Below are 13,427 nucleotides of genomic sequence, written 5' to 3' on the forward strand. Positions count from 1 at the left end.
TTTAAAAATATCAAGGAACCTCAAATGCTTCCATTTATCTGCATTATATCATTGATTTTTTTTTCTATATTAAAAATTGAAACTGGGAAAGTTTTTAAAACAAAATGATACATAGGTGCACATTTCTATGACTACCTTCATCGTGTAGCATCTGGAAAGTCATATTCCACACTTAGATGAGAGTGAAAAGGGAAGTAACATCTTGTGTTGCTGTGTAAATAGTTTTGACCTTGGGAACTCCCAGGGTACCTGGACCACATGTTGTGAATCAGTCACTGAATTAAATAATCTTGTACTTGAATATTCATGGTGGGAGAGGGGACATTATTATAAAAAGAAAAACAGTTATAAGTAGAGGCCATGTGGAGGAAGCACAGTTACTAATACTTCAGTCAGTTAGGGAAGGCTTCACAAAGGAAATGACCTTGTAAACAATAATGAAAAAGGAAGGAGTGAACACCTAGCATATTTTAAAAATAACGCAAGAAATCTGTGGGGAGCAGAGTTCCTGGTCAAGTGTAGCCGTGGAGGTGTGCGACTGGTTTTGAAAGGCTTTTACCTCATAGACTTTACCTTGTAGAGAAGAGGACCAGAGTCTCTGTAGAAGTAGCATTGTTCTGTCTGTTCTAGAAAGTGACTGTTGACAGTTTACAGATGATGTGTAAGAATGTTCTCAACAAGTAAACGTCATTCTTTTCCAAGGAGAATCATGACTTAGTTATTTATAACATACTTTATTAAAGGCAGGTATTTTGCAAGCATTTAATTCTTTCCTCAAAGCTAACTTTTCCAGTTCCCTCAAGACTTTAGGAAATGGTTTCTTTCTCTCTCCTCATTTTGGTTTTGTTAAGCATATTGTTTATGGGCTTCCCTGGTGGCTCAGCAGTCAGCCTGCAATTCAGGAAACCTGGGTTTCATCCCTGGGTCAGATAGATCCCCTGGAGGAGGGTATGGCAACCCACTCCAGTATTCTTGCCTGGAGAATACCGTGGACAGAGAAGCCTGGCAGCCTGTAGTCCATGGAGTTGCAAAGAGTCAGACACGACTGAAGCGACTGAACATGCATGCGTTGGTGGCTCAGATGGTGAAGAATCTGCCTGCAGTGCAGGAGACCCGAGTTCTATTCCTGGGTCTGGAAGATCCCCTGGAAGAGAAAATGGCTGCCCACTCCAGTATTCTTGCCTGGAAAATCCCATGGAGAGAGGAGCCTGGTGGGCTACAGTCCATGGGGTTGCAGAAAGTCGGACACATCTAAGCGACTAACACTTTCACTTTCAAGCATATTATTACTAGACCAAAAAGTACACCTTGTGGAAGCTGGGAGAAAGGGGTAGTGACTGGGGATGAAATTGTCCTGGACTAGTGAATGAGACCATTTCTCTGAAGATGTTCTTATGGATACTGGCTAATTTGCTTCTCACCCTTGGTTGAGGTTTATTCAGAAGTTAAGGAGGTATGTGTGTGTTAGTCACTCAGTCTTGTCTGACTCTTTGTGATCCCACGGACTGTAGCCTTTCAGGCTTCTCTGTCCATGAAATTTTCTGGGCAAGAGTACTGAAGTGGGTTGCCATTTCCTCCTCCAGGGTATCTTCCTAACTGATTGATCCTGGGTCTCCTGCATTGTAGGCAGATTCTTTACTGTCTGAGCCACCAGGGAAGCTCGGTGGAGGTACAGTAGTTATCTATTGGTGCAAAACAAATTACCACAAAATTAGTGGCTTAAAACACAGTACATTTATTACCTCCTAGTTGCTGTGAGTCAGAAGTCTATGCATAGCCTAACTTGTCCTCTGCTGAGGATCTCAAAAGGCAACAATCAAGTTGATGGAGGAGCTACATTCTCATCTGGAGGCTTGACTGTTGAAGAATCCATCCCCAGGCTCACTCTTGTTCTCAGAATTAATTTACTTACGGCTGTAGAACTGAAAGCCTTGGTTTCTTGCTGGCTGTCAGCTGGAAGCTTCCCTCGGCTCCTAGGGCCACGGAGGACTCTGCCATTGAGGCTTCCTCTGCATGGCAGCGTACTTCATCAATCCAACAAGGAGTCTCCAGAGTGAGTCTGGTAACAACACAGGGTCTCGTATCATTTAACATCCTGTCACTCTGGCTGTGTTCTCTTGTGGCTAGAAGTAAATCACAGATGCTGCTCACACTTGGAAGGGATTCATACAAGGGCATGAAAATCTCGAGGAGGGACCCGATGAAGCCATCCTCACATCTCAACACCGTGCCCCTCAATTCCCAACATTCAAGTTGAGACCTTGAGAGTCTGGCAGTGTCTCCAAGACTATCTTCGTTCATAAGCAGGGCTGTCATACTAGGATGAATTTTCTGTCGCAGAGGTTTGCAAGCTCTTTCTGTAAAGGACTAAATGGTCCTTTATAGGACCTTTACTTTTACTGCCTTTGATGACAGTCTCTGTTGCAACTACTCAGTTCTGCGTTTGTGGTGCAGAAGCACCCATAGGCAATACTAAAACAAATGAGCATGGCCGTGTTCTGATAAAATTTTATTGACAAAAGCAGCCATCGTTTGCTGACCCCTTGTCAGCTGGATTGATCGGATATCTCTTGAGTCATTAGTAACATAAGAGAGTGGGAGCCAGGCAGGTCATTTTATAAACTGATCTGATCTTTTACAGAAAAGATCACATGGTGAGGGGGAAGTCACAGATGACACACCAGATTGCGAAAGGTCTTTGGCAGCCAGGGAAGATTGAGAGTCCTTTGTTGTCACTGAAGCAGCACCAGAGGCCACTGAAAAGCTCACGTGCAGCCAACTGAGCTTTCTGATTTTACTAATTGCCATTGAACACTTACTATGAGCCAGACAGTTATTAGCATTTTACATGAAGTAATTAAATCCTTAGGTCTATCTCTGTGAAGGAAATAATAATAATATTCTTCTTTTGTGTATTAGCAAACTTAAGCCACTGTCCGCTAAGTAGCTTGCTTAGTGTTACTTGAGCTGGTAAATTGTGGGGACAGGATTCAAGCCTAATTATTGTGTATCCAGAGCTCATCCTATTTTTCTAGAGCAGGGTCTTGCAAATCTTGGGTCTTGGGCCAAATCCAGGTTGCCACCTATGTTTATTTAGCTCACAATATATGAGAATGGTTTTTACGTTTTTAAATGTTTGGATGAAACCAAAAAAATAATATTTGTGATACATAGAAATTACATGATGTTTAAATTTCAGTGTTCATGAAGTTGTATTGGAACACAGCCAGACCCATTCATTTCCAAGCTGCTTTTGTAGCCGATTTCATGCTGCTATAGCAGAGTTGAGTAGATGCCACTAAGACTGTAGGGCCTGCAAACCTGAAAATAGTTACTGTCTGACCCTTTACAGAAAAAGTTTACCAACCCCTGATCTACTGCATAAGAACTAATCGTAAACTGTGATGTCGATATTTTCCCTTGGCTGATGCAGCATTAAGTACCTCGTCAGAGGATTTTTTTTTTTTCTTTATCTTTCTGTCTTTGGCCCGTAGCTCACTAGTTTATGTTATGTGCTTTCTTATAGGTTGGGAATTTTCTTTTATTCATTCTAGTATCTTTAATTAACTCTGTAGACATGGGTCAGGCCATATATTTGTAGGGAAAGGTTCTTAACCTTCTAGTTGATCGGCAACAGGATGACATTAAGGGATATGTGAACGGCTGCAACCTCTTCAGATTTTACACCTCTGACCAGAACTCACACCAAAGACAAAGCACATGTGTGCACATGCTTGCTCTCTCTTTTCAGGAAGACTTCTAATAGCCGCTTTAACAAAATGTTTTATAGAATAGAAACCATTCCTCTTCCACATAGCATCCTGAGAAGTATACAGCTCATAATTAAACTCTTAATAAACATCTCCTTAAAAGTCTGAACACTCATCTTCAGATAGTCCCCGTTACAGAGAGTCTGTCTCTAACTCTACCATCCTTTTATGAATAGGTATTAATATTAATATATTGTTCATCTTGAAATTATAAGAGTTGATATCAAATTTGGCTTGCTTTACAGTAGAAAGAGTATGTTCTCTTTTTAGAATGCAGAGCTATAGATTGTGATTATTTATTTTAAATGTAGATTACCTTTATTAAAAAAAATACTGCATTTCTCCCACATAGTACTTATTCAGTATGTAATTAAGTTGATCCAGCAAAGGTGGCTTAATGCACATTCAATTAAAAGTAACTTTTGAGATTTTAGGGTTTAAAAAAGCTCCATCTGCATTTGCTTTTTTGTTCACATCATTTTATTATGTTTTAATGTATCTTAATTCTAGTTACATATTTCATCTGAACTAGGAATTAGAACATTACCTGTAGTTTTTTTCCCTTGTACCTGATGTTTTCACTTTCCTACTCCCAGTACTGAGAATCATGAGTTTTTGAATAGTGTCAGCTGTACACATACATACAAAGTTTTCCTTAGATACGGTGTTGCTTTAAGTGTAGTTGCCACACTGTGTTAAGGTGATTGCATCACTAATTGAGTTGTCATTTTTTCGTAAAGTGGATTTCTTAACAAAGGAAAGGAGAAAAGAGAATTGAACGTTTTTGAACACTGAACCTTGAACATTTTTGCTTAACTTATTTTGTTGTGAACTGCTTCTGTGAGTAACACTGTTTTAGGAAATTCCTAGTTTCTCCCTAAAGTTGACCAGTAACACTTGATCCATTGCCTTCCTAGTATTGAATTCTGCTGATGTAGCAGATGTAAATGATGTTCCGTTATGGTTTTAAATTACATTTCTCTGATGACTTAGAGTATCTTAAATTTATCAGTCATACGTCATTCTGTGGAATAACTGTTCTTGTCTTACATTCACCTTTCCGTAGTGTTTACCTTTTTCTTTATAAATCTGAGGAACTAATCCAGTTACTGTGAGGCATGTGTTCTTTTGTTACTTGTTCTTTTCGGTGTCTCAATGTAAGGAAGTCCTTTATTTTCATTTTAATAGTTTTTTCTTCTATTTTATGGGCACATTTTATGTTGTGATTAAGAGATCATTCAGGTTTGTTGTTTTTTTTTTCATGTGTCTATCTAGAATTGATTTTTTTTGTTAACGTATTGAAATGCAGTTGATTTTGTATGTTAATAGCTAACTGTCTTGCAATGCTGTCTTTATTTCTAGTAACTTTCCTGCAGATTCTTCTAGGTACATCGTTTTATTTTCTGCAGATCATAATTATTTTCTTCTTTCCTTTCTACCCCTTTTTGATTTCTTTTTCTTTATTGACTACCTAGGCTGTGACCTCTATGGCAATATCATAGGAAAGAAGTTATACTGGTATTCATGTCTTGCTCTTGATAATAAATGGAATACTATAGGCATCTCTTCTTGAAGAATGACATATATTATAGGATTGTTGCTGACTGTCTTCGGGGGGCTCAGGAACTCTCCTTTTATTTTTAACCCTTGTCATGAAAGATATCGAGTTTTATCAGATACTTTTATGCATATGAGCAAATAAGTTGATAGAAATATTAATGTTAAACTACTCTTCTGTTATTGTCATATTATTTTGTCATAATATATTACCTTTTTAAATACACTACTGTTTTCTGGTTTTAGGTATTTTGCTTTGGAGTTTCTCACTTATGACTATGAATGAGCCTAGGGGCCTGTATAATATTCCTTATCTGTTGTCTGTATTCAATTTGTGAATCAAGATTATTACTGGCCTTATAGAATGAACTAGGAGATAGTCTGTCTTCCATATTCTCTGGAAAAATTTATGAAGATTATAATCATTTTTTTTCCTTAAAATTTGGTAGAATTCCCTAGTAAAAACATCTGGACCTGTGGTGTTTTTTTCTAAGTTTTTAAGCTTTTGCAGTTATTATACTTCTTCTTCCCAGATCTGTTTAGGAAAATCAAGTTTTCTCATAATTTTGTTAATTTGATCTAGTTTTTTTGTTTTATTTGGCATAACTTTTTTAGAGCGGTTTGTCACTTCCTTTTTTTTTTTTTTTAAGTATAGTCAATTTGCAATATTAGTTTCAGGTGGACAGCATAGTGATTCAGTATTTTTATAGCTTATAATACTTTACATTTATTATAAAATGTTGGCTATGCTCTCCGTGCTGTAGAATATATTCTTTTTTTTGCAACTTAATTTTTAAAATTGAATGATTTGCTTTACAGAATTTTCTGGTTTTCTGTCATACATCAACAAGACTCAGTCATAGGTACAGCCATGTCCCCTCCTTCCCAAACCTCTGTTCCATCTCTTTCCCCATTCTGGCCTTCTAGATTGTCGCAGAGCCCCTGTTTGAGTTCCCTGAGTCATACAGCAAATTGCCATTGGCTGTCTACTTTACATACAGTGTTATAAATTTCTATATTACTCTGTCCATCCGTCTCACCCTCTCCCTTCTCCCTTCCCACCGTGTCCGTAGGTCTCTTCTCTGTGTCTGTTTCTCCATTGCTGCTGCTGCTAAGTCACTTCAGTTGTGTCCGACTCTGTGCGACCCCATAGATGGCAGCCCACCAGGCTCTCCCGTCCCTGGGATTCTCCGGGCAAGAACACTGGAGTGGGTGCCATTTCCTTCTCCAATGCATGAAAGTGAAAAGTGAAAGTGAAGTCGCTCAGTCGTGTCTGACTCTAGGGACCCCATGGACTGCAGCCTACCAGGCTCCTCCGTCCATGGGATTTGCCAGGCAAGAAAGAGTACTGGAGAGTTTCTCCATTGCTGCCCTGCAAATAAATTTGTCAGTACCATCTTTATAGATCCCATATATATGTGTCAGTATACAATATTTATTTTCTTTTTGTGACTTACTTCACTCTGTATAAAAGGGTCTAGGTTCATCCACCTCACTAGAACTAGGTGACTCAAATGTGTTCCTTTTTATGGCTGAGTAGTATTCCACTGTATATATGCACCAGAGCTGCTTTATCCGTTCATCTCTTGTTGGACATCTGGGTTAGTTCCATGTTCTAGCTATTGTAAATAGTGCTGCTTGTTGCTTATTTATTTTATATGTATAGTAGTTTGTGCTCTTAATCCCCTTTCCCATCTTGACACTCTTTCCTTCCCTCTACTCACTGGTAACCACTATTCTGTGAGTCTGTTTCTGTTTTATTTTTTATATTTCTCATATAAGTGATAACAGAATATTTGTCTTTCTCTGCCTGATTTATTTCACTAAATGTAATGCCCTCCAAGTCCATCCGTGTTGTTCCACAGTATGAAATTTCGTTCTTTTTATGGCTAAGAAATATTTGTGTGTGTGTGTTCCACATCTTCTTTATCCATTCATCCTTTGTTGGATACTTAGATTGTATCCATATCTTGGCCACTGTAAATAAGGTTGCTCCAAACATTGGAGTGCTAATATTTTTTTGAATTAGTGTTTTCATTTCCTTAAATATTTACTCAGGACTGGAATAGTGGTTTTTGTTGTTCTTTTTGAGGAACCCATACTGCACTGACTTACCTTCCCACTGACTGTGTACTGGGATTCTCTCTTCTCCACATCTTCACCAGCATGTGTTAGTCGTGATCTTTTTGATGAGAGCCATTTTGACAAGTGTGAGATGATACCTCATTAGGATTTTGACTTTCATTTCTCTGAAGATTTGCAACTTTGAGCCTCTTTTTCTTGTGTCTGTTGGCCATCTGTTTGTTTTCTTTGGAAAAGTGTTTATGCAAGTCTAATGCTCATTTTCTTATTGAATTATTTGTGTTTTTTAAAATATTGAATTGTATGAGCTGTTTATATATTTTGAATATTAACCCTTCACCAGTCAATATTATTTGTAAATATTTTTACCTCTTCAGTAGGTTGTTACCACTTCCTTTTTGACCTTTGCTTTTTTATCAATAGTTTATGGCCTTTCTTCCATTTTTAATATTGATTTCTGCCTTCCCTCTTTTTTCTTGATCTGTCACAGAAGAGATACCTTGAATCTATTTTACATTTTAAACTGTTGTATTTTTGTTTGTTTTTTATATGTTTAATTTTTGTTGCCCTTGTTATTTTCTGCCTACCTCCTCTATTCTGTTTTTATTTCTTTCTTTTTTATAAAGAATGTACAGCTTATAGACTTTGAACCGTTATTTCTTTTCTAATCTAAGAATAAAAAGGCATATTTTACCTTTTCCCGTAAGTGGTATTTTTACTGAATCTCAAAATTACATTTCCAAACACAGAGAAGTGTGTATTTTAAGCTTCTGATTTCATTGCATTGTGGTAACAAAGACAACTTTAACTTAAAAAGTGTTTTTGAACTTTTAATTTTTATGTGTACAGAAAAATGGAGACCCACAGTGGGCAGTTCAATTCATTTTCACACATGAAACACACTCATGTAAGCAGCCCCAAGATCAAGAAAACTGTTTATTACCAGCATCCCAAGCCACCCTTGAGCCCACCCCTTTCCTGGTGAACCACTGTCCTGATTTCTAACACCACAGAGTGCTTTCATCTGCTTTTGAATTTTAAATTAGTAGAAGCATAGAATGTGTGGTTTTATGTCAAGCTTCTGGTTGTGAGATTTGTCCGTTAGACTATGTGTAGTTGTATTTCAGATACTCTCAGAACTTTACAATAGTTTTTACTTTTTCCCCACATTGTACTATTTGTTCTTATTCCTTTGTTTGTAGAAGGAGCTGAAGAGGAAAAAATGGAAACAGATACTGATGCTCAGCAGCCTGAAAAGGTAAAATGTCAGTCTGTTTGAGTTCTCCCACGACAGAAAAGCCATAGAGAGCACAGTCTTTCACACAATAACAGTTTGGGTTTATTTTGATCTTTTGAGTCCCTCTCAGGACTATAAGTGATTCTGTCAGCCATTTTCACTTTCCTGGTTTAAGGTGCAGTTCCCATAAGACATAATACAGGACATTGTTCATTTGTTTATTTAGTGAGGATTTATCTACTCTTCAGGTTCTCGGTGGGCTTCCCTGGTGGGTCAGCTGGTAAAGAATTCACCTGCAATGAGAGAGACCTGGGTTCAATCCCTGGGTTGGGATGATCCCCTGGAGAACGGAACGGCTACCCACTCTAGTATTCTAGCCTGGAGAATTCCATGGACTGTATAGTCCGTGAGATCACAAAGAGTTGGACACAACTGAGTGACTTTCACTTTAGTGAGGATTTATCTATCCACTCTTGCAGCTTCTGCTTCTGTAATTCTTTCAGACAGAGTTGGGGAATGTGAATACAAAAGACTATTGAAAACATAAAACTATTGAATTGTAGGGTTTGGGTTCTGTACTTACGCCAGAAGAGAATTCGAGAGTATTGAGGAATTTTCTAGGAGACTTAGCTGTCAGCAGAAAAAAATTTGGAAAACTTAACAAGAAGGTGACATTTGAAGTATGTTTTAAAGAGCACGTAAAATTATAAGGCTTGAAATGAAGAATGGGGAATCAGATATTCCAGCCAGCAGTGGAGGGGGAGACACTTCAGCCAGTATGCAGAAGGCGTCCGGGTGCCCAGGGTGTTTGTGTCCTGACCCCTGTGTCTTAAAGGCTGTAAATGTGAGGTAAGCCAAGCAGAGCAGAATTGTCAGGCCTCTTCAAGATGGGGATACAGAATAATCAGTCAGTCACTGTTTAAATGAAGCAAGGATTTAAGGTCTTAATTATATTTTGTGCTTTATCATTGCATATAGATAAGGAGAGGAAGGGAATCATAGTAAAATTAATGATTGTTCTTACAGCGTCTCAAATAGTGTGCTTTATACTTTACATTTATGAATTTATCAGGTTCCTAAAACAGCCTCAAGTCAATGATAGTGCTATTCATTTTATAGATGATGTTACATAATTTGTCCAAGGATTTCAAAATCAATAAATGATGCCAGCTCCTGGCCATAGAGCAATTGAAGTTTTCAGTCTTTAGAAAATGATCACTGATTGCTCTGTTGTGGCTCTTCTAAGAGCCATTGCAAATGGCTGTGTTGAAGAGCTTTGTCAACTTTTAATTTTGGCAGCATTTCATTTTGCTTCTTGGTTGATACTGTACATTTTATGTATTTTTATTCATTTTATATATTGAAGTATAGTTGATTTACAATATTATGTTAATTTCTGCTGTACAGCAAAATGATAATTATATATACATTTTTTACATTATTTTCTAGTATGGTTTATTATAGCATACTGAATATGGTTCTCTGCTGTACAGTAGGACCTTCTTGTACTGTGCATTTTAAATACTTTTAGTACTTTCCCTGGTGGCCCAGGTGGTAGAGTCTGCCTGCAATGCAGGAGACCTGGGTTCGATCCTTGGATTGGGAAGATCCCCTCGAGAAGGGAAAGATTACCCACTCTAGTATTCTTGCCTGGAGAGTCCCCAAGGACAGAGGAGCCTGGCGAGCTGCATGCAGTCTACTGGGTCACAGAGAGTCAGACACGACTAAGCAACTAAGCATACAGATGACTAACCATGTGTTTGTTTGTTTAACCAGTAAGTAAGTCACACTGACACTCTTCTGGACACTGTCCCCAGCATTATATCAGAAAGGGTGGGACTGTACTTAAGAAACATGAAGTCTCATGAGCATTCAGGAGTTGTGGATAGTGAGAGGTATTTTTCAGAATTTATTGACTTTTTTCCAGGTTTTTTCTGCAAGACTTCTCTGAACCTAGTCCACCTGTTGCCAAAAATAGTGGAACCTTTTGTTATTCTAAGATAACATCACTTGTAAAAGGACCTTTTGTTTTCTTTTTCTCACTCTCTATCCTTTTCTTTTGTACCCCTTTCAGGCAGAAAACAAAGGGGAAAATGAAACTGATGAAGGTGATAAAGCACAAGACGGAGAAAATGAAAAAAACAGTGAAAAGGAACAGGATAGTGAAGTTAGTGAGGATACCAAATCAGGTAATTTGAGGAAACTCTTTGGATTTTCTTATGTAAAACACTAAAAGCACTGGAGAAATGTGAGCAGTTAAATTGTGTAGAAATAGTCCTTCGTTTGCTACATGTTTCTTAACAGTAAATATGAATTTGAGTTTTATTTTGCACTGAGGCACCATCAACATGCTGGTGACTACATTGTTTTCAGCGACACAGAGACAAGCAAGTTGTTCAGCTGTGACTGAAGTCAGTACTTCAGTGCATTTTCTTTCCAGTTCGTTGCTGGCATGTCCCATCTTGCCTGACTCGAAAGGCTTCCAGAGGTGCCTGTTCTCGGCTTCTGATTTCCTCCAGACCCTAGGATTTCCCAGAGCATCTCATTGACTGATGAACAAACATTTTGGTCTTAGGACTTAGCTCCCCTGAATTTTCCTTTATATGCAAGGGAAACTACATAGAGAGCTCAGAGAAGACAGAGTGTCCTATTTAGAAAATCCATCTCAAGTAGAAGCCAACTAACATGCATGGAGTGGATCAACAGAAACCTTAAGAAGGGAAAGGCACTGGGATCTCTTTGTAACATCAGTCCTAGTTCGTCATGTGGCAGAGGTGAGAAGTAAGATGGCTTATTCAGACTAGGCACACTGGTAGTAAAGCTTTCTGATTTTTTTCCCCCCAGAAGAAAAGGAGGCTGAAGAGAACAAGGAACTCACTGATTCTTGTAAAGAAAGAGAAAGTGATGTTGGGAAGAAGAAAGTAGAACATGAAATTTCTGAAGGAAACGTAGCCACAGCCGCAGCAGCTGCTCTTGCCTCAGCTGCAACGAAAGCCAAGGTTTGCCCCTGACAGCTCTTTTCCTAGTGCTCTCTTAAGCCATGAATGGCTGTATTGTTTTGACGTTACTGGGAATATTTAGTATAGAGAGCCTTGCACCTCATGGATGACTGTTTGTTTGAATGACATTTCTAGGTTAAGAATTCCATGGGCAGGAGGATGGTGGAAATAGACCTGGGCCTAAATGGTGGCTGCTTTCGAGTCATTCATTGTGTCATTCATTCAGTCTTCTGAAGACTGCAGTGATTGAAGGCAGAATTTAAAGTCTCTCAAATGTGCCTGCAGAACTTGTCTTGGACTGTAGTTCCAATAACTTCAACCAGATTGAAATATTTGTAATTTTTAAGACAAAAATCTGTTTCCTTGTATAAATACTTCACCCTGCTTTTACAGACTGGAAGGAACAAGAAGGAACCTAAAATAGCTCTTTTTCTTCTTGAATTTGCCAGCTTTTCTGGGGGTGGTTTTCTCTATTTATAACATGGTATTGGCTTCCCAGCATATTTAAGAAGAAAAGAGAATGTTATTTTCCCTGCTTTGTGTTAAGTTAGCACTTTAAAGCATTCCAGGCATGAATATGTGAAGTTTAAAAAGTCTATTCACCCCTTTTCTATTTTACCCTCAAAAGTAGTCTCCTTTCATTATAGGTCACCACATTTTAAGCAGTGGTTATTAGGACATGGCTAATTATTTTTATCTGGACCTGTTCTTGATCCATTGGTAAAGATGTTTTTCATGGTGTTTAATTACCCCAGACTATTTAGCTGTTGTAAACTGTTTCTGCAAGTGTTTGATCTGTGTGGCATGACTTTATAACATGCCACACAGATCCACTGATGACCCAGTTCAAACCATAAGAGCACTGTTCGGGTGCCTGCCCATTTGATACAGGTGCAGACGGTGTTGGGGAGGGTTGCTCAGGGGTCACAGAATTGTTCAGTCAGATACCCCAGCTGAATGTTAATTTCACAGTAGATTAAGGTCTTGCATATTCATACTTGCCAGTCTTTTCCAAAGATGTGTCCTGATCTTCATGGTTCTTAAGTCTAATTTTAGGTATTCTGTCTTGTCTGCCACCCCCGATGTCTAGGAATTTGTGAGAGGTACTCTTGTTTTAGTGAATACTGATGGGGACAGCAATTTGACGGTTGTTTCATATTTGTTTGGTTTTGTTCTTCCTTCATTGGAGGCATTTTTTGAGTCTATCTTCTGCGAGGTTGGATTCCTGGCTATCTCATTGTTTCTAAGCTGTCCAAGTTATTTCTGTTCATGCTGTCATCAATTGGGCATGTTTTCTCTAAAAAGGAGCCAAGTCAGGAGGGCTTCCCTCCTTTGTGCCTTTGAATTGAAAGACACAGCTGTCCACCCAGTCTTCACTCAGGTCACCTTTGCATTGAAGTATAACTTAGACACAAGTAGATACATGTGTCTACAACTAGTACATTTTTTCACAGGCTGAACCCACCTATAGGCTCATAAACAGCACCCATGTCAAGCTGTATATATAACCTTACCTGCTCAGCATTAGCCTTTTCATATCCCTTCCAGTGACTGCTTCCCTCCAGAAGTAGATGCTGCTTGCCGCCTAACAAGTTACTTCTTATGAAAGAAATCATATGCAGAAAAGCCTTTAAAAATACCAATATGATCATGGTACTCTCTTAAATTAACCTCTCTTGTCTCTTCAGACTCGAACCCCTGAGGGAATTTGGGGATCTTCCCTGAACGGGACCCTTCTCAGTTCTCAGGTGTCATTTCTCGCCCATCTGTCCTGAAGTCTCA

General features: G+C 38.6%; 1 protein-coding gene across 1 annotated transcript in view; it reads left to right on the forward strand.

Annotated features, from left to right (window-relative positions):
- SMARCC1 (SWI/SNF related BAF chromatin remodeling complex subunit C1) overlaps nt 1-13,427 on the forward strand; it is a 125,561-nt gene that overhangs the window by 79,127 nt on the left and 33,007 nt on the right. Inside the window, exons 22-24 of the mRNA XM_070776781.1 lie at nt 8,612-8,667; nt 10,721-10,835; nt 11,491-11,645. Of these exons, the coding sequence (XP_070632882.1) occupies nt 8,612-8,667; nt 10,721-10,835; nt 11,491-11,645 (326 nt within the window). The remainder of the gene's footprint in view (nt 1-8,611; nt 8,668-10,720; nt 10,836-11,490; nt 11,646-13,427) is intronic.

This window comes from Bos indicus, chromosome 22 (assembly GCF_029378745.1).
Source record: "Bos indicus isolate NIAB-ARS_2022 breed Sahiwal x Tharparkar chromosome 22, NIAB-ARS_B.indTharparkar_mat_pri_1.0, whole genome shotgun sequence".
Taxonomy (NCBI): domain Eukaryota; kingdom Metazoa; phylum Chordata; class Mammalia; order Artiodactyla; family Bovidae; genus Bos; species Bos indicus.